The 20,376-nt window shown below is 43.5% G+C and overlaps 1 protein-coding gene across 1 annotated transcript in view; it reads left to right on the top strand.

Annotated features, from left to right (window-relative positions):
- MAN1A2 (mannosidase alpha class 1A member 2) overlaps nucleotides 1-20,376 on the top strand; it is a 309,610-nt gene that overhangs the window by 222,760 nt on the left and 66,474 nt on the right. The window contains exons 7-8 of the mRNA XM_030535069.1: nucleotides 2,505-2,628; nucleotides 3,033-3,126. Of these exons, the coding sequence (XP_030390929.1) occupies nucleotides 2,505-2,628; nucleotides 3,033-3,126 (218 nt within the window). The remainder of the gene's footprint in view (nucleotides 1-2,504; nucleotides 2,629-3,032; nucleotides 3,127-20,376) is intronic.

Raw genomic sequence — 20,376 nt, 5'->3', positions numbered from 1 at the left:
CTCAAAGAGCTTGGCTTGTTTAGCCTAGCCAAAAGAAGGCTGAGGGGAGATATGCTTGCTCTTTATAAATATATCAGAGGGATTAATATTAGGGAGGGAGAGGAATTATTTAAGCTTAGTACCATTGTGGACACAAGAACAAATGGGTATAAACTGGACACTAGGAAGTTTAGACTTGAAATTAGACGAAGGTTTCTAACCATTAGAGGAGTGAAGTTCTGGAACAGCCTTCCAAGGGGAGTAGTGGGGGCAAAAGACATATCTGGCTTTAAGACTAAGCTTGATACATTTATGGAACGGATGGTATGATGGGATAGCCTAATTTTGGCAATTGATCTTTGATTATCAGCAGATAAGTATGCCCAGTGGTCTGTGATGGGATGTTGGATGGGGTGGAATCTGAGTTACTGCAGAGAATTCTTTCCTGAGTGCTGGCTGGTGAGTCTTGCCCACATGCTCAGGGTTTAGCTGATTGCCATATTTGGGGTTGGGAAGGAATTTTCCTCCGGGGCAAATTGGCAGAAGTCCTGGAGGTTTTTCGCCTTCCTCTGCAGCGTAGGGCATGGGTCACTTGCTGGTGGATTCTCTGCAGCTTGAGGTCTTCAAACCACAATTTGAAGACTTCAATAACTCGGACATAGGTTAGGATTTTGTTATAGCAATGGATTGGTTTAGGTTCTGTGGCCTGCTTTGTGCAGGAGGTCAGACTAGATGATCATATTGGTCCCTTCTGACCCTAAAGTCTATGAGTCTATGAGAATATGTGTACCTCTGATTGAGAACCACTGGTCTAGGGAATAGCCAGGAATGGCTACCTAAAGGGAGGGGCATATTCACTCCTTTCTTAGCTTGTGGAAAGCAGAACAGGGTTCTGATACTCAGTGTTTTGTGTTGTTTTGAGACTTGTAGATTCTGTTTTTTAATAAAACCAGCTCTGAGGAAAGAGATTTGGAACTAATCTTGAGAGTTTTGGCTCTATTTTGACTACCCTGGCTGGTGAATCTGCTCATTGGCTTAAAAGCCAGTGTTAAATTCCTAGAGGTGATTTGTTCTGTTGGCTCATGGTGAAGCCATGGCATTGTCATTCACTTGCATTTCAAACTCTGGTTCTTTATCCTTTTAACCAGTCTACATGTGCAGAACTAATCTGACGTTTTTGGAGCTCAGGAAAACTGGTATCAATAATATAGCTGTAACCAAAACAAATACAAGGATTACTACTTTTGTGTATTGCTTTAAAACCATGTGAGAGAATAGATATAGAAATTATGCATCCAAGAGATGTCTGTTTAAACATTAAACCGCATCTAGAAATGTTTCTGTTTCATTGTGATACTGTAATTTATGGGGTTACATAGGTTAGTGAAAATTAACAGCCTTTGTATTATGTTGAATTTGATTCCAATTTTTGTTGATTTGAAAAGTATTAAGAAGCAAATAGGGCATGAAACACTTCATTTTTCCTTGTTACGATTAGCTATGCCAAAACATTGAGGCACAGGCCATGATGTCTATGTAGACAGTGTTTATTGAGATAAAATAATTGCTTCCTTATCCGTCGTTATGAGATACAAATCCTGCTCCTTGATTCCTGCTGATTTTTCTCTCATATTTCTTCTCCTTTTTTAATATGATCTTTCTTTTAAAAATGAAACGTGACAACAGCAAATTCCTAATTGGCTTTAGGCTCACTAGTGACATCCAGCTCAAATCCAATTTCAGTGGTAGTTTTTGAATGAGAAATAATTTGCAGGAAGGATTATTGTTTAACTTTACAAGTTAAAAGGCCCAATCCTCCAAAACGCTGAGTGCTCTCAAATCATATTAAATCAATGATAGTTGAGGGATCTTATCATTTTATAGGTGAGATCCAGAGAGAGAGAACACCATATGTGCCTGATTTGATTTTGTGGGAAGCTTTTAAGATGCGCTTTGGTCCTGTCTACGTTTGCAACAGCATGTAGGCTACATGTAGCTACACGCTGGAGTGAAAAGCAGGCTGCATACACACTTCTGGTGTGTATCTGCATGCAGCAGTGAAAGTCTCTGGTAGTGGGGAAGCAATAGGCATTGCCGACTTTCCCCACTGCCTCCCCACTGCTGCTGCCTTCCCCCTGCCAGAGCCTTATCCACTGCTGGAACCTTTTCCCATCACCAACTCCCTCCTTCCAGAGCTTTTTGCCAGTATTGGAGCCTTTCACAGCACCCAGGACACTACACTCCTAAAATAGCAGCGTAGACATGGGAAGGACGGCTGGGCATATAGAGAGCTGCTTAACTATGAAGGTTTTTTGAACTATCAGGTTGTGAAGCCTATTTTTAAAAGAAATCATCCTAGATATAGGCTAGTATCAACTTGCTGTATGTAGCTCTTCTAATAGGCAATCTAATGTGATGTGATTACTACACACACTGTCTGAATATTGACGGTATCCTTTCACTGACCAGCTGTTTGTTCTTTCCTTCCCCCTCTCATACTTCACTTTACATTTGTTGCAACTCAGTGGTGTGGGTCGAAACTGGGGCTGGGCTTCTGCAGGCAGCAGCATCCTGGCTGAATTTGGTACTCTGCACATGGAATTTGTCCACCTCAGCTACCTGACTGGGGACCCTGTCTACTACAACAAGGTTAGTTTTGTGCTGAGAGTTCACTGTTATAAGAAGACTCAGAGTTGTGTACTGTGAATCTGATTAGCAATGAGAGAGCCTGATCGATTACAATAATGTTTTTTAGTAACAGAACAATTATTTCATTCTTTGCATTTATATTACCAAAATACATAGCTCTCCAAAGCAGAAAATTATGAAGACAAGATCTTTTTTATTTTTTGAACAGATATTTAGAAATGATGCTCATGACATATGTCTACGTGAGTAGCCATTGAAAGGAAATGCCATCTAGAAAAAGCCTGCAAGAAGCATGTTTAATTAAATTATGAAAAATTGCTGTGAAGAAGAAAGTCCAGATTTAAACAAATGTTGAAGGTAGATGAAAATTGTTTTTGGTGATCCTGACTTTTGCTTTAATTTAGGTCATGCACATTCGGAAGTTACTTCAGAAAATGGACCGTCCTAATGGGCTTTATCCAAATTATTTGAACCCAAGGACTGGGCGCTGGGGTCAGCGTGAGTATTTTTATTATTTTTTTTAGTAATTAAAGTTTATCTTATACACTCAGAATAATAAATAGGAATAATTACTTTGAATGTAAGAGAGAGAGAGACTCTAAAATTGAGGAATATAGAGAATACACAGCATCATTTGTATTTGGAGTGCAAAAGGGTTTCCAAGACTTGAAGATATTTAATGGAATTATCTTTTATTTATTACCTCTCATAGTGATCATTTGGCTGTCTTGATAAAGTCTTACAGTACATTTCCTCAAAGGCACTTCCCATATTACTTCATGTCTCTGCCTCATTTATGTTGATCAGCAAAGTTTTCAGTAATAGTTATCAGGTTGGAAATTGTTTCTTTGATTTTCTTTGACCTCCTCAAAAGTGGGAAGAATTGTTTCACATTTCTGTGAGCCAGCTGGCAAATAGATGTCATAGTTTGTGGGAGTACTAATCAGAGTAATTATAACTGTTATATCCTTAGGGGCAACAGTTTTAGGAAGAAATCACTGGAGACACAGAGAGCTGTAAACCTTGAAACAGCCATTTATTGCCACACACAGAACTAACAAAAACCAGCCAAAACTGGCTATCCCCTAATAATCTAACTCAGTTGCCATAGCAACACAAATACGACAACCAAATACACAACATATTCCTCCCCACTTAATAAAAATGTCCCCTAAATAAAACAAACACTAAACTAGAGAGGGAGGGTAGACTGCCTCCATTCCTGGCTGAACCTCGGGGATTATTTTGTCCCATAACTGTGGGTTCGCCCTAGCTAAAGATCCAGCAACGAGGAGGCCTTCTGTCTCTAGGTGGATTACAGCAGAGTTCTGGTGTTCGTGCACCCGAAAGTGTCTTGTGCGTGGGCCTGACAATGGGCTCAGGGTTCGTAGGGCAAATGGATGAGGATGGGGCATCAGCTCATGCCAAGCATAGGGGTATCTCTGCCGCTGGCAGTAATGGAGGAGAAAAGTCAGGAACAGTTGACTCTTGATTTGGTGTCTCGCCGGAAGTGGTGAAGTCAGGCAACTCAACTGAAGATGTGTCCTGAGGACTGGTATGACCTGGCAGCACCTGACCTACATGTCGCCGCCAGGTGAGATCCTCTGCAGTCTGTACTGTGTAGGAAACAGGTACCGTTTGAGCGATAACAGTGGCAGGGACCCATTTAGCCCCAGAAGTATAATTCCAAGCCAAAACTCGCTGTCCCAGGCTAAAGGTTCGGTCTTTTGCTCTGGGTGCCCGTCTGATGACTTGATCTTGCTGTTGACGTTGCACAGTTTCTTGGGGTTCATAAGGTTTCAGCAGCAAAGCAAGTGCGCAGCTATCGTCCCATCATTAGAAAGGCCGGGGATGGCTTGGTTGTAGCATGAGGTGTGTTTCTGTAGGATAGTAAGAAGGTATCCAGATGCTTTTGAATGGATACTTGTCCCCTTGCTGATTTCAAAGCGTGTTTCATTGTCTGCACGAATCTTTCAGCAAATCCATTGGTGGATGGATGATATAGTACTGAAGTGATGTGGTGTATCCCATTTGCCTTCATAAACTTTTGAAACTCCTGAGAGACGAACTGCGGTCCGTTGTCACTCAGAAATTGTTCTGGCAGACCGAAACGACTAAAGAGTCCTCGTAGTTTTTGGATAGTACTCTCTGCAGTAGTGGACTGCATTATAGAGACTTCTGGCCATTTAGAATGGGCATCTACCACCACCAAGAACATGCTTCCTTCAAAGCGAAGTCAATGTGAATACGTTGCCACGGGTTTTCAGGCCAGTCCCATGGATGATGGGGTGCCCACTGGGGTGCATTCCTCACACCCTGACATGACATACAAGCTCTTGCCTTCTCTTCAATAGCACTGTCCAATCCAGGCCACCAAAATAGCTTCATGCAATTTCTTTCATGTGCACTATTCCACAGTGACTGGAATGGAGCTGTTCTAACATCTGTGATCTCAGTGGTGTTGGGTTCGTCGAGATGTTCCATGAATCACCAGGTCCATAACTTGGGACAATACTGAGTCAATTCGAGTTGCCTTCTTTACCTGAGTAGAGGTGATGGGTGTATTCTCTACCTGTTCAAAGTAAAAGATTTCCTTCTGGGAAATATCTTGATGTTTGACTGGCAAAGGCAGCCTTGAGAGACCATCCACATTGTCGTGGAGAGTGGATTTCTGATATTTGATTTCATATGTGTGTGCAGAAAGCAACAATGCCCAACGTTGCATATGACTAGCAGGTAATGGAGGAATGCCTGTGCGGGGTCCAAAAATTGAAGTCAGGGGTCAATGGTCTGTGAGAAGAGTAAACTTCCATCTGAACAGGTACTGATGAAACTTCCAAATTCTGAAAAAGATTCCCAATTCCTCACGTTCAATTTGGGCATAGTTAGTTTCTGCTTTGCTTAGAGTGCGTGAAGCAAAAGCAATAGGTCTCTCTTCTCCAGAAGGCATAATGTGTGACACAGCTGCTCCCACTCCATAAGGGGATGCATCGCAGGCCAACTGTAGGGTTAAGGATGGATCAAAGTGCGTCAGAACTTCAGAATTTAGGAATGCATCCTTAGCTTTGTTAAATGTAACATCACAGGCTTCAGTCCACTTCCAGGCCTTGTTCTGCCCAAGGAGTTCATGAAGTGGTTTTAGCAGTGTGGCTAATTGTGAGATGAACTTTCCATAATAGTTCAATAGTCCTAGAAACGAACGAAGCTAACATTTTGAGGAGCGGGAGTCTCCACAATAGCCTTAACTTTGGCAGGGGCCTTACGAAGACCTGTAGCATCAATGATGTGTCCCAAATATTCAACAGAGGGCTGGAAGAATTCACACTTGTCTTTGCAGACTTGCAGTCCATACTCTTTCAGTCTTTGTAGGGTAGCCTCTAAATTCTTTATGTGATTCTCCTCATTCCTTCCAGTGACCAGGATGTCATCCAGATAGCACTGGACTCCTGGCAAGCCACACAAGATCTGGTCCATAGCCCTCTGCAACAGGGCGGGAGCAGATGTTATTCCAAAGGGTAGGTGACAGTATCGATAAAGCCCCTTATGCGTCACAATAGTCAACAGCTATTGGGACTTTTCATCGACGTGCATCTGTAAATACGCTTGACTCAGATCAATCCTACTGAACTTTTGTCCCCCAGTCAGGCCTGCAAAGAGGTCATTGATGCGGGGAAGCGGGTATTGCTTTGCACACAACACTGGGTTAACAGTGACTTGAAAATCACCGCAAATCTGGAGGGAGCCATCTTTCTTCACTATTGGAATGATAGGAGTTGCCCATAGGCTATGAGTAACTGGTATTAGGACTCTATTTGTGACCAGATGCTCCAGGTCCGCTTCAACCTTCAGCCTGATGGCATATGGCACGGTTCTGGCTTTCAGATATTTTGGTTGACTGTCAGGTTCAATGTTCAATGTCACAGTGATTCACTTCATACTTCCCAGATCCTCTCCAAAAACAGCAGCATGTTTCCTTAGTATAGTGGTCAGACCGATTTCTTCTTTAGTCACTCGGTGCACTTCTGCCCAATTCAGCTGGATCTTCCTAAGCCAAGACCTACCTATTTAGGCTGGATAATTATCTCTCACCACAAACAGTGGAAATTTAGCAGCCTCTCCATTGAGCTCCACCTTAACATCAGTAGTGTCCAACTTGGGCACAGCTTCTCCCGTATATGTCTTCAGCACTGTTTTTGTTGCTTTAAGCGGAAGATGCTGTAGCTTTTCTTTATACACAGTCTCAGAGACCAGTGAAACAGCTGCACCGGTGTCCAGTTCCATACGTTTAGGTTTGCTGTCTAACAATGGGGTTACCCAGTATTCATGTGAGCCCACTGCCAAAGACAAAACGTGGAGTGGCTCTTCTTCTTGTTTTGAGGTATCTCCTTGGTCATCCTGGGTCTGCTGTAGGGTATGCAGATTTCCCTTTTTGGTTGGCCAGACCACAGATCTCTTTTTCTTTTGTTTACAGGCACACACAATGTGTCCCTTTTTGCCACAGTGTCGACACATCAAGTCCTTACACCAGCATTCTGATGCATGGTGACCCGGCTTACCACAGCAGTAACATTCCTGATTCCCCTCGGTTTTGTGGGTAGGTTCTTGTGACACCTTATGCACCCTAGGGGATGCATGGATGGATTGCACCTCCTTTGTAGCTAGTTCCATGGAGACCGCAATATCAATGGCCTTCTGTAAGGTAAGCTGAGCCTCTGTCAATAGGCACTTCTGTATAGCTTCACTGTGCAGGCCACACACTAACCTGTCACGTAGGACATCATTTAACATCTTCGTAAATTCACTGTGTTCTGCAAGCTTTCTCAAAGTTGCTACAACTGTTTCATCTTCTTTCTGGTCTCTTTTGTGGAACCTATAACTTTCAGCAATTTCCAGTGGTTTTGGATTTCCACCATGTCACTGTAAGATTTAGTCTCTGTAGTAAGCTGTGTAGCAGGGAGTAGGTCTTAGCCCCTACAACACTTAAGAATATTGGCACCTTCTTCTCTTCTGTAATGTCATTTGCAATATCAAAATGCTCAGTATACACATGCCGTTGCACTATAGTATCCTCAAAAGGTTCCATTGGCCCTGCAAGTGAAGCCATGATTTTAGTTACAGTTTGCACAGTCAGTGCAAACAAGCCAGTTCTCACCCCCTTCCAGCAGCAAAAACGGTTTTTGTGGTTGTGTGTTTTTGTTTTTTTTTTTTTTGTACCTTAACTTCTACTTCCTTCTGTTGCTGGGGCAGCACAGAGATCCCATCCTCATTGCCACGTTGTTATATGCTTGGGGCAACAGTTTTAGGAAGAAATCACCGGAGACACAGAGAGCTGTAAACCTTGAAACAGCCATTTATTGCCACACACTGAACTAACTAAAAACCAGCCAGAACTGGCTGGGTTAGCCCCTAATAATCTAATTCAGTTGCCATAGCAACACAAGATTTTATTACCACGACAACCAAATACACAACAATAACTCAACTGTATGCAGGGCCATCCCTAGGGGGTGCAGGGCCTGGGGTGGAAGTTACGAATCCATTGCTTCCAGGACCCACCCGTCACTTCTGGGACCAATTGCGCAGGCTTGTGGGACCCCCCAAAGAATGGGGCCAGGAGCAGTTGCCCTGTTTCACCATACCCTAAGGATGGTTCTGACTGTATGGGATTGGTGGTGGACTATAGGACCTTTCACCTTTAGCTTGCAGGTTGGCAGTGACTAAAATTTTTAGCCATCTCGTTTTGTTCAGTGGTCTATGTGAAGTGACTTGGTGTCAGTCTAGTTTCTAATTTAGAGATGTATGCATCCTCACAAATGACACTAAAATTGGACCTCTTGATGGCAATGCAAGCAGAGAGCCCAAGCATTGACTAAGTCATAGAGACATATATGATTCCTTGAATTGATTCTTCCAGGACAGAGTTGAAACCATTACTGCTGCTATGGTATTGTATTTGTTCTGTGGACAAAGAGAGTTATTTTGCGCCAAGGCTTGTCAATCCAGTGTCTTTCATTTTAAAAAACAACAACAAAAAATCTGACCAACCTCTCTTGTCATTAAAGAATGAATTCTGGTCCCATTTGAAGTCAGTGGCAGATTTCAGTAGGGCCAAGCTTTAGCACTAAACACCTAGAGGAATTTCCCCAGAGCTTGTAAATGGAGAATTTGCTTCTATTTTTGTGTCCAACATGAGAACTCAAATGCAGTTGTCACTGAGACAGAATATGAATGGATTTGTCTAAAAGATTAAATTCCACTGTAAGTGACGCCAGTACATTTTGAAAGTCAGACTAGATTATCATCCCATGGTCCTTTCTGACCTTGGACTCTACAGTATTAATCTAAGAAGTAAAAAATAGTAACTTTTGAAAAAAGGAGCATGATTAGTGGGCTAGTTTGTTTCAGCAAAGATTAGTTGTTTTCTAACCATATGGCAAAAGCAAAGAGTGGGAAAAATATTACTCAAAGGAAAAAATTACAGTTTCGTTTCAAAATAAGACTTTTTATTCTTGTTTACATTTTGAAGCCTTCTGCTTCTGCTGGTGCTGTTTTGCCAAAAAGTTCCATCATTTGGCACATAAACAGGATTCTGTTTTTTTATCGCTTTTCAAAATTAACAATCCCCAGGGAATGGAAATAATGCTATTAAGAGAGAATAAATATGACGGGCAGTGGATCATTTTTATCTTCACTGCTGAGGATGTGGGGTGGGGACTCAAAGCACAATGTCTTACGAGTTCTGAGGAAGGACAGACTTGTGAATAAAGCTCACAACAGAGTCCAAGACTTAGGTTATTAGGATAAAAGGAAATATTACTTTATATAATATGTAATTAACCTGGGTAGCTCACTGCCATCAAGCTATTATTAAGCTACTTAGGGTTACTACAGGGCATGCTACTTCCCCTCTCGCCCTCTCTACATGCTCACAAAGAACCAATTTTAAAAGCAAGAAAATGCCACATTAAAGGGGGGTGGGGACTTCCTCACACATTCCCACTACATGTCAATTTGTTCCACTGTCAGTGAGACACTTCAGCCCATCCTGGAGATATACTTTCCACTTCCAAGTCACACGCAGTGTACTCCCCACATTCATCTGACTTGCACAGCAATGGAAATCTGTAACTCCAGACCTCAACTCCTTAGAATGGATACATGGAATTACCTAGATTTCAGTTTATTGGAGGAGTTATGAAATCTTCTTAGGGGATATACGAGTTTGAAGCTAAGGTTTTGTATTGCATCATGAGTCAGATGAATATCTTGTTTCTAGATGTTAATTTATGATTACAGTCCTGAGAGACTCACCCCATCTCCAGAACCTGTCTGACTCACAGTAGCTTTGTCATCATTTAGCTCTTCGAGGAGCATCTGAATATGGCTGTGACAGCAGTCCTCAGGAGGAGGGAGAATTAATAGAGGAAGACTTAGATGTTCCCCCCTCACCCTCTATTCATTTTCACCAGATGAAGCCATCACTCCAGGGTTGACCTCTCCCCCACCCCACAGAGGACTTCAGTTTTTCAGGCAGTCGCTTCTCGAGGAGTACAGAAGGAGATTGTGCAAGATAACTCGCACACCCTCCTTGATATTTTACAGACACCTGTCCCAAAAGGAGTTGCCGTTTCTATCAGCGAAGCCTTTCTGGAGTCAGCGAAAACCCTCTGGCAGACCCCAGCCTCTATACCTCCTATGGCCAAGCGAATGGACAGGTGATATCAAGTCCCTCAACAAGATTTTGACTGTTTCTTTAACCAACCTGTTTTTTATTCCTTGGTGGTCACAGCCAATCTCATCAGTCCTGTCCTAAAGCCACTCCCAAGGATATGAAATTTAAGAGGCTAGATTTAGACAGCCAAAGTATTTATTCCACCACCCCTCTTCAAATGAGAGCTGCTAATAATCAGGCTCTTTTGTCAAAATGTAATTTTATTTTTCTCTGCATTTTCTAAATTTGCTGACAAGTTGCTAGAAGAATATGAGGATCAGGTTTTGGCTTTGGTTTCTGAGAGATGCCTTATGGCTCAAATATCCCTTCAAGTAGCAGTAGATACTACTGATATGGCCTCAAATTCTATATGCATTGCAATTTCCGTGAAGTATTCTTACTGGCTGCAGGCTTCTGGTGTTCCAAAGGAGATCAGAATACAATAGACGATTTACCCTATAAGGAGTCTAAGCCATTCTCTACCAAAACTGACAATGCCATGCAGACACTGAAGGACTCCTATGCAATGTGTCATTTGCTAGGAGTTTACAAAAAGGAAATGGTTTAAATCACAATCTTACTCCATACTCTCTGTCCAACGGAGATTATAGTATGCTACCAAGAGAATATCAAGACCTCCTTGAGGTCGCCACCTGTCTTTGCTGATGGGAAGCCCTTCTTACCAGCAGGTGCTCAGCACAGTAGGGGAGGGGATATGTTACCCAATTTAGCTCCCTCCTTTTTCCCAGCCCATCTTCCCTGTCTCTTTTCAGGGACTCTCAAGACTGTATTACTTCAAGTAGTAGCATCTCTTCTGGAATTGGGAGCAATGCAAGAAGTTCCTTACCAACATAAAGGGAAAGATTTCTATTCCCAGTACTTCCTGGTCCCACAGAAAATTTGGTGGTCTTCATCATATTCTATATCTAAGGATATTGGAACTATTTCATCCAGAAAATCAAATACATAATAGTCAACATTCCATTATCCCTTCCCCAGAGATTCATATGCTGCCCTCAGGATACATATTTCCATGTGGCAATTCATCCCTGCCACAGGCAGTACCTTTGATTCATAGCAGGCAACAACCATTACCAGTATACTGTGCTTCCTTCAGGCTGTCAGCGCCAAGGGTCTTCACCAAATGCATGGCAGTGGCAACAGCCCACCACCAGCTGGACATTCAAATATTTCCTTACCTAGATAATTGGGTAGTTTATGGAACATCAAGTGACCAGATCCAAAACAGCATCCTAATAACCAGACTGCTGTTTTTCCATCTGGGCCTGAAATTAAATTTGGACAAATCACAGTTACAACCAATAGAGTGCATAACCTTCATAGAAGTGGACCTCGAAGGTATGACCACCATGGCTTACCTTCCAAAGGAAAGGTTTCAGTCTATGACCTTTCTTTCAGAAAGCTTCAAATCCAACCCAATGACATTGGTGCATACCTGCCTGCAGCTACTGGGCCACATGGCCTTGTGCACATATGTAACTTTGCATGCCAAACTTCACCTTCACTGTTTTCAGGCCTATCTCAATTCAGTGTATCGTCCCTTCCAGGAACCCTGTGGACATGCAGATTTGCCTACTTGTGCGAGTGCTTCAATTTCTGGATTGGTGGTTAGATACCTGAAATGAGTGTAAAGAAGCTTCCTTTCCTTCACCAGAACTGACTATGAGTCTGGTGACAGATGCATCTTCCAAAGGCTGGGAAGGGCCCATCTCAGTCAACTCTAGGCACAAACCCTTGGTCATCTGAGGACGTTTTGCTCCACATAAATGTGCTGAAGCTCTGAGCTGTTCTTTGAGCCTGTGCAATGTGTATATTCACCTCAAGAACCAGGTGAAACAAGTTCTTATGGACAATGCCATTGCCATGTTTTATCTAGACAAGCAGGGGATGAGCAAGATTGTCTCAGCTATTCTAGAAAGCTATCCTTCTCTGGAATCTATACATATATCACAATGTCTCCCTGACGGCCTTCCAGAAGTGAGAAACACACTTGCAGATTGCCTCAGAAGGATTTTCTTAGACCAACATGAGTGGTCAATCAGGAAAGACATTCTCCTTCAAATTTTCCGCTACTGTGGATACCCAGTAATAGACTTATTAGTGACCAACCTGAACAACCAGTGAACAAGATTTTGCTCCAGAGTGGGCCACAGCTTAGACTCCATCACAGATGCTTTCTTCTCCCATGGTCTAGTCATCTTCTGTATGCCTTCCCTCCAATTCCTTTCATTCTGAGGATATTCAAGCAACTGAAGAGAGACAAAGCAACATTAATCCACAGAACTGTTGGATTATTTGTTGCACCTGAAATCCTCAGGCCTTTCAATTTGTTCTTTGAGAGTCCACCTGGCTCTCATTTCTGTGCTACATCTGCTAGTAGATGGGTTTTCCGTTTTCTCTCATGCTCTGGTTTTTGAAAGGGCTACTCAATGTTTATCCTCCTGTGTTTGATCATGTAACTGTATGGGATCTCAGTCTAGTCCTCTCCAAACTCATAGGACCTCCTCTTTGACCCTACGGCTACAACCTCACTACCTTTGTTGTCTATGAAAACAACATTTCTGGTGGCAATTGCTTCCAAAGGAGGATTTCAGAACTTCATACTCTCTTGACTGATCTTCCTTCCATAGTCTTCCATAAAGACAAGGCTTCCCTTAGGCCACACCTTAAGTTTATGCCTAAAATAGTGTCAGCTTTCCATTTGAACCAAACTAATTCTTTTGCCAATGTTTTCCCCAAAGCCCCATTCTTCTAAAGCTGAAGGAAAACTTCATACCTTGGACATTCATAGAGATTTGGAGTTCTACCTAGACCACTCTAGATCCTTCAGGACTTCTCCCAGACTTTATGTAGCCTGCACTGAGAGAGTTAAAGGGCAATCTCTGTCAGCAAATCTCACATTGGATTCTGACTGCATTAAGCTCTACTACAATCTTGCTAAAGTCTCTCATCCACTGAGAATAATGGCTCACTTCCCCAAGGCTCAGTCCACTTCATCAACCTTTCTGAGCTATGTTCCAAGAGCTGATATCTGCAAGTCAGAGATGTGGTCGTTTGTGTATACTTTTCTCATTGATTACACCATCACACAAGTCTCTCATGATGATGCCAACTCTGGCAAGTTGATGTTACAGTCTCTGTTGAGATGATCCTCCTGTAAGGGAATTGCTGATGCATCACCTACAGTGTAACACATACGTGCACAAATCACTCGAAGAAGGAAAGACTGTTACTTAGCTGTACAGTAACTGTTATGCTTCAAAATGTGTTGTGCACATTTTCATTCCATCACCTCCCACCTTCTCTGATACTTCAGGTGTGAAGGAATGGAGAGAGAAGGAGCAGACATGCCCCATTATTCTCTTGTCCAAGAGCATTAGGAGAGTAGGGGTGTATGAGCTGCTTACTGGTACTTCTGCCAGAGTCTCTGACTTCAGTGCGTTGGCGCATATACCCATAAATGTGCCAGTGCATCTCAAAGGACAGCAACTACTGTATATATAAAAGTAACTGTTTTTTCCTGAAATCGAGCATCACCCTCAAAGATGTAACACTAGTATTTATGGGGACTGGATGCTCAGGGCATTGCAAATGAGCCACAGAGTCATTCACCAATAGGTAATGGCTAGAATCCTGCCTACCTGGGATTAAAACATGTTCCCGTCTCATGGTCCCTGTGTGACAAGAGTTCTAGTTCCAGGTCCCACATCACAAACTCACCACCATGCTTTGTACTAGAGTGCAATCTGTTCAGAGCAGGGGAGAGGGAAGAAGCGAGGGCGCTCGGGGAAGGGGGAGAGTGTGGAACTGAGTGGGGAAGACATGGGGGCAGGAAGAGGTGGGAGGAAGAAGCAGGGTGGGTGTGGGGTTTTGAGGAAGGGGTGAGGTGGAGTGGGATGGGGCCTGGTCAGAGCCGGGGGAAGCACCCCCTGGGAAATTGGCACCAAGTTTCTAATGTTTTGGGCCGCACACCCTCCTAGGGACAACCCTGATTAGTACCATAGCAAACAGCATTAAAAATCCTTTTAACTTTTTTATTAAAGAAACAGAAAAGAAGAACAAACAGTAAGAGCATCTGAAATGTAAAGTATTTAATATAGCTTTCATTTTAACATTTTTTGTTCCCTTTCCCTGTAGTTGGAGAGAGTTTTAGAAGGAAGGAACCCCTTGTTTGACAGTATTTTAGATAATGTTAAAGATGGTAATAACTATCCTTTTTAGAAAAAGAGCAGAAATTAGTTAAGGTGGAGCTGTTGCTGTCTGCTGCTGTTGAAGTCCTTTCATCCCAGGTGATGTTTGGGATTCAGATGGAGCTAAATGGCAGTGTCATCTGGGTCCCTCTCTTTGGCCCAGTCTGGTCAGGACATTTCTCAAGATCAAGATAATGAAGGTTTGGGGTCTCAGGGAACAGTGAGCAAAGCAGCCGTGATAGTGAAGCTCGCTTCAGTAGGTTCTGTCAGTTCTTTTTGTCTGTTCTTTTTTTATTGTTGTTGTTCTTTCACACTTTCCTCCCCAAATCTCTTCTTTTAAGGACCCCAGAGGGAGGGACGGGTGGAATAGGCCATCCCCGCATTCTTTTGTCCACCAATTAGACCTAATATCTGATATTCATCTTTGGCTTATTAACTTCTGGCTCCACATCTCCTGTTTTTAACAAGCATAATTTCATCACAGTCCTTGAATCATATCAACTTGGCATTTTTGTTTAGACTGATTTAGTTATTCTCTCTCCATAAAGACAAGGCTTCTTTTTCCATCAATATTTGTTGTTAGAGATAATTTTAACATTTTATGACCTTTTATGTATGTTTTACAGGTAAGTTTACAATGCAGGTAAATGTATAGGCCCGATTGTCACAGTGGTGACCTTCCTTTTCATTCTTGTGAGTGAATCCTTTCAGGTTTGTGCTGAAGCATGGTGACCAGTCACAGCATGAGTGTGAAAAGCTTGCACTGCTTTTGCCTCTTGCAAGATTCAATATCAAAGCCTATTTTTATGGCAGCTTTCATCAGTACTAAATTTATTTTAAGAAAAAAATTGAAAAGCAGCTTTGAAAAAAGTGTTTGTTTAATAGCTCATGTTAGCCCTCTCTCTCTCTCTCTCTTCCTCCTCTTCCCCTTTGCATTATGTCTTATAAAATCAGTTACACTTAATTCAGTGACATTCTGTGCGCTTGTGCTTTGCAGGTACTTGATGACATTTGTGTTAATACAGCATGTTCAAGGTCCATCATTAATGCATATCTTTACAAGTACTACCGTTTACAAACTGTTGCCAATAGTTAACTGTATATATAGCTGCCTTCAAAGAAAGGGCTATATTTAGGCCTGGTCTATTCTACAAAGCTAGGTCAATGTAAGTCAGCTTGCATCAACCTATTTATACATGTGTCTACACTCAAGTTTGTCTCTCAATGATATAAGTGCCCCGTTACAACAGCGCAGTAACACCAGCTCCCTGAATGGTGATGAGCCCGGTCAACATAGTGTAGTTGATTCAGTGCAAGTGTAGATATTGCATGACCTGTGTCGACCCTGAAAGTCTTCCAGCAGCTATCCCACAATGTCTGACACTGACTGCTGTGATCACAATTGTGACCTCCATTATCCAGGGGTCACGGAGACCAGAAGCCACCCCTCCTTCCTTTAAAATACTTGCATATGTTTGAAGTGACTTTTCCTGTTTTGCCTAGCTTGATGAGCACATCTAGCAGTTCTCCCTTGTTGCATGCAACTGCCTCTCCAACCATGCCAGCTACATGCTGCCGATGTGCTCCAATCTGGAATAGACAGAAGGTATTGGATCTCCTGGGCATGTGGGGAGAAGACGCTATGCAGACTCAGCTACAGAGCACCTGTAGAAACATGGAATCTTCAAGCAGGTTGTACAAGAAATGCAGGAGAGGTGGTATGGCGGGGATCAGCAACAGTGCCGCATGAAAGCGAAGAGGCTGCGGCAGGCATACCAAAAGGCCTGAGACCAACAGTCGAACCAGTGCCAAGCCATAGACCTGCCACTTTTGGAAGTGGTTTCCATCATATACAGGGTTTACAGTTTGGTTCAAATGCTCTCAGACCCTCCAATATAAAAATTGTTCCAGCATCCCTAGGCAGACATTTTCTTGGAGATCCTGCAAGCCAGTGCTGAATTGGACTATGAACGGAGGGCCTGGAGGGTGAATATTTCAGATAGCCTGGAGAGGGCTGGAGTGAACAGGAGAAAGGCCCTGGTGTCCCAGCAGGAAAAGGAGAGAGGGATGTATCTGGACATAAATGGGGCTCTCCAGCAGCAAACACAGAGACTGCAGACTCTGGTTCAGCAAGCCTGTGCTCACCTCCCAGTCAATGGAAAATTCCATTTTAGCACTACTCTACACCCCTCCAATATTCAACATGGCATCGAGGTCACATTTGTATCCCTACCACTCCTTTCCAGAGAACAGTAAAAACAATCGTAGCTTCACATATACTATCTTATAAGAGCCACGGTTGGTGTATATATAGCCAAAATGGACTGAAATGGACATGAGTGTTCTTTTCCGCTTGTTAAGTTCTGTTCATTTATTTCAGAAGTTTTTATTGTATTTGTTTTTTAATTGCACAGAGGATTTTTGCACCCGTTTTAGTATGCAAAAAAATCAATTTTGGGGGGAAATAATTTGTCTTTATTATTTCATGACATATGCAGCAGAATACCTAGTGCTACTGAAAGCACACACTACTTGTTATTGTACAAAGTGACAGAACTCATAGGATCAGTGACAAACACAGTATGCTGATTATACATGTACAGCCAGCACTTCAAAATTAATAGGTGCATTAACAGAGTTATTTTCATAGATGTACACCAAGCCTCACACAATTCCTAGTAGTCCACAAAACTTCATGGTCAAGTAGAGCACAGCCCACCATGCCACATTACTGTGGCTGACTGATGAAGTGCTATTTCAAGGCCTCTCTCAACCACCTAACTTGGTGCTGAGGTTTTCTAATAGCCCTTGTGACTGGCTGTTCATACTCAGCAAATAGATGCTATTTCTCTGCCCTCCATCCTGTCAGCAGTTTTCCCCCACTTGCCTCACAAATGTTATGCAGGACACAGCATGCAGGTATATCCATTGGGATATTTTTCTCAATGATATCTAGCTTTGTGAGTAAACAAGGCCAGCATCCCTTCAGACTACCAAAAGCACATTCAACTATTATTTTGTGTCTGCTGAGCCGGTTAATGAATCTTTCATTGCTACTGTTGAGGTGGCCAGTATACAGCTTCATGAGCCAGGAGAACGAACGGTAGGCTGGGTCCCCCAGGATCACTGTTGGCATTTCAATACTGCCAATGGCAATGCTGCTGACAGTTTTCTGAACAGTAGCTGTGTTCTTAAAGATGGGAGCGTCATGCACTTTTCCTGACCAGCTAACTTTCAAGTGAGTGAAGCATCCCAAGGGATCCACCATCTCTTGCATAACCATAGAAAAGTAGCCCTTTCTGTTGATGTACTCTGTGGCAAGGTGGTCTGATGCCAAAATAGGAGTATGCATGTCATCTATCACTCCACCACAATTCAGGAACCCTATTGTTGCACGTCAATCCACTATGTCCTGCACATTACTGAGATCATAGTCCTGCATAGCAGTAGATGATTAATGACCCTTCACACTTGCATGACAACATCACCCACTGTGAATTTCCCAGTATCAAAATGATTTCCCACTGACAGACGAGAATCCAGCATTGCAAGCTTCCACAATCACCGCTCACTTCTCCACTGTTAATGCAGTTCTCATTCTGGTGTCACTGAGCTGGAGGGCTGGGTCAGGCTTGGCACACAGATCCAGGAATGTGGTCTTTTGCATCCAGAAGTTTTATAGACACTGCTCATCATCCCAAACCTCTATTACAATGCAATGCCACCAGTCAGTGCTTAGGTCTTGGTCCCAGAAGCGACACTTCATCATCTGCAGCTGTTCCATGAACACCACCAACAAATTTGAATTGATTTTTACTATGTCCCTCCACAATCTGTCCTCCACAAAATCATCATGTCCCCCAACTGCTGCGGTTCTTCCTGCAGCTCTGCAAATACTGGAGGATTGTTGCAACACTCATGACAATGGTGCAGAGCTCTGCAGGCTCCATGCTTCTGTCAGAGATGAACTGCCTTGCAAGTTTACGGGATTTCTAAAAACGATCTGAAAATTATGGGATATGGATGGCGCTATGGAATGGAGAAAGTTGCATAATGGGAACTTGATCCCATTCTTCCAGTCACCTCAGTATGACTCGTTTCTGCCCCATCTTTAAAAAAAGGAGAATCCGGGGAACTACAGACCTCAGTATCTCCCCTCTGTCCCTCGAAAAATTATGGAGAAGGTCCACAAGGAATTCATTTTGAAGCACTTGGAGGAGAGAAAGGTGATCAGGAACAGTCAACATGGATTCATCAAGGGCAAGTCATGCCTGACCAACCTGATTGCCTTCTGTGACGAGATAACTGGCTCTGTGAACATGCGGAAAGCAGTGGACATGATATATCTTGACTTTAGCAAAGCTTTCGATATGATCTCCCACAGTATTCTTGACAGCAAGTTAAAGAAGTATAGATTGGATGAATGGACTATAAGGTGGATAGAAAGCTGGCTAGGTCATTAGGCTCAATGGGTAGTGATCAGTGGCTCAATGTCTAGTTGGCAGCCGGTATCAAGCAGAGTGCCCCACGGGTCAGTCCTGGTGCCAGTTTTGTTCAACACCTTCATTAACGATCTGGATGATGGGATGGATTGCACCCTCAGCAAGTCAGCTGATGACACTAAACTGGAGGGAGAGGTAGATACACTGGAGAGTAGGGATAGGGTCCTGAGTGACCTAGACAAATTGGAGGATTGGGCCAAAAGAAATCTGATGAGGTTCAACAAGGACAAGTGCAGAGTCCTGAACTTAGGACGGAAGAATGCCATGCACTGATACAGGCTGAGGACCAACTGGCTAAGCGGCAGTTCTGCAGAAAAGGATCTGGGGATTACAGTGGACGAGAAGCTGGATATGAGTCGGTAGTGTGCCCTTTTTGCCAGGAAGGCCAACGGCATATTGGGCTGTATTAGTAGGAGCATTGCCAGCAGATCGAGGGAAGTGATTATTCCCCTCTATTCAGCACTGGTAAGGCCACATCTGGAGTATTGCCTCCAGTTTTGGGGCCCCCCACTACAGAAAGGATGTGAACAAATTGGAGAGAGTCCAGCAGTGGACTACGAAAATGATTAGGGGACTGTGGCACATGACTTACGAGGAAAGGCTGAGGGAACTCGGCTTATTTAGTCTGCAGAAGAGAAGAATGAGGGGGGAGTGGATAGCAGCCTTCAACTAACTGAATGGGGGGTTCCAAAGAGGATGGAGCTTGGTTGTTCTCAGTGGTGGCAGAAACAGAACAAGAAACAATGGTCTCAAGTTGCAGTGGGGGAGGTCCAGATTGGATATTAGGAAAATCTGTTTCAGTAGGAAGGTGGTGAATCACTGGAATGGATTACCAAGGGTGGTGGTGGAATCTCCATCCTTAGAGGTTTTTAAGGCTCGGCTTGACAAAGCCCTGGATGGGATGATTTAGTTCAGGGGCCTCAAACATGAGTTATTTCCTTTGGCTGCCAAGCTCCCCTCCTCCACCATCCCCTTTCCCCACTAGCACGCTGTGTCCCAGCTCCTCTGCCTACCTCCAGGCGCTTCTCACTGCCAAACAGCTGTTTAGTCACACATAGTGTTTTCCAGGAGGGAGGGGGGAGGAGCGGGGAGCCACACACTCAGGGGTGGAGGCAGAGGAGAGGTGGGACAGGGACGGGGATTTCGGGAAGGTGTTGGAATGGGGGAGAAAAGGGGTGGGAAGAGGCAGGGAACAGGCAGGGCCTCAGGGAAGGGGTGGAGTGGGAGCAGGGCTGGGGGCAGTAGTGGGGTGTTCTTTTGTATCTTTGTATGAAAAGGTGTCAGTGATGCGGCCCTCGGGCTAATGTACTAGTCCTCATGTGGC

This window comes from Gopherus evgoodei, chromosome 1 (assembly GCF_007399415.2).
Source record: "Gopherus evgoodei ecotype Sinaloan lineage chromosome 1, rGopEvg1_v1.p, whole genome shotgun sequence".
Classification (NCBI taxonomy): Eukaryota; Metazoa; Chordata; order Testudines; family Testudinidae; genus Gopherus; species Gopherus evgoodei.
The sequence above is the reverse complement of the archived record's forward strand: the minus strand, read 5'-3'. Positions and strand labels throughout refer to the sequence as shown.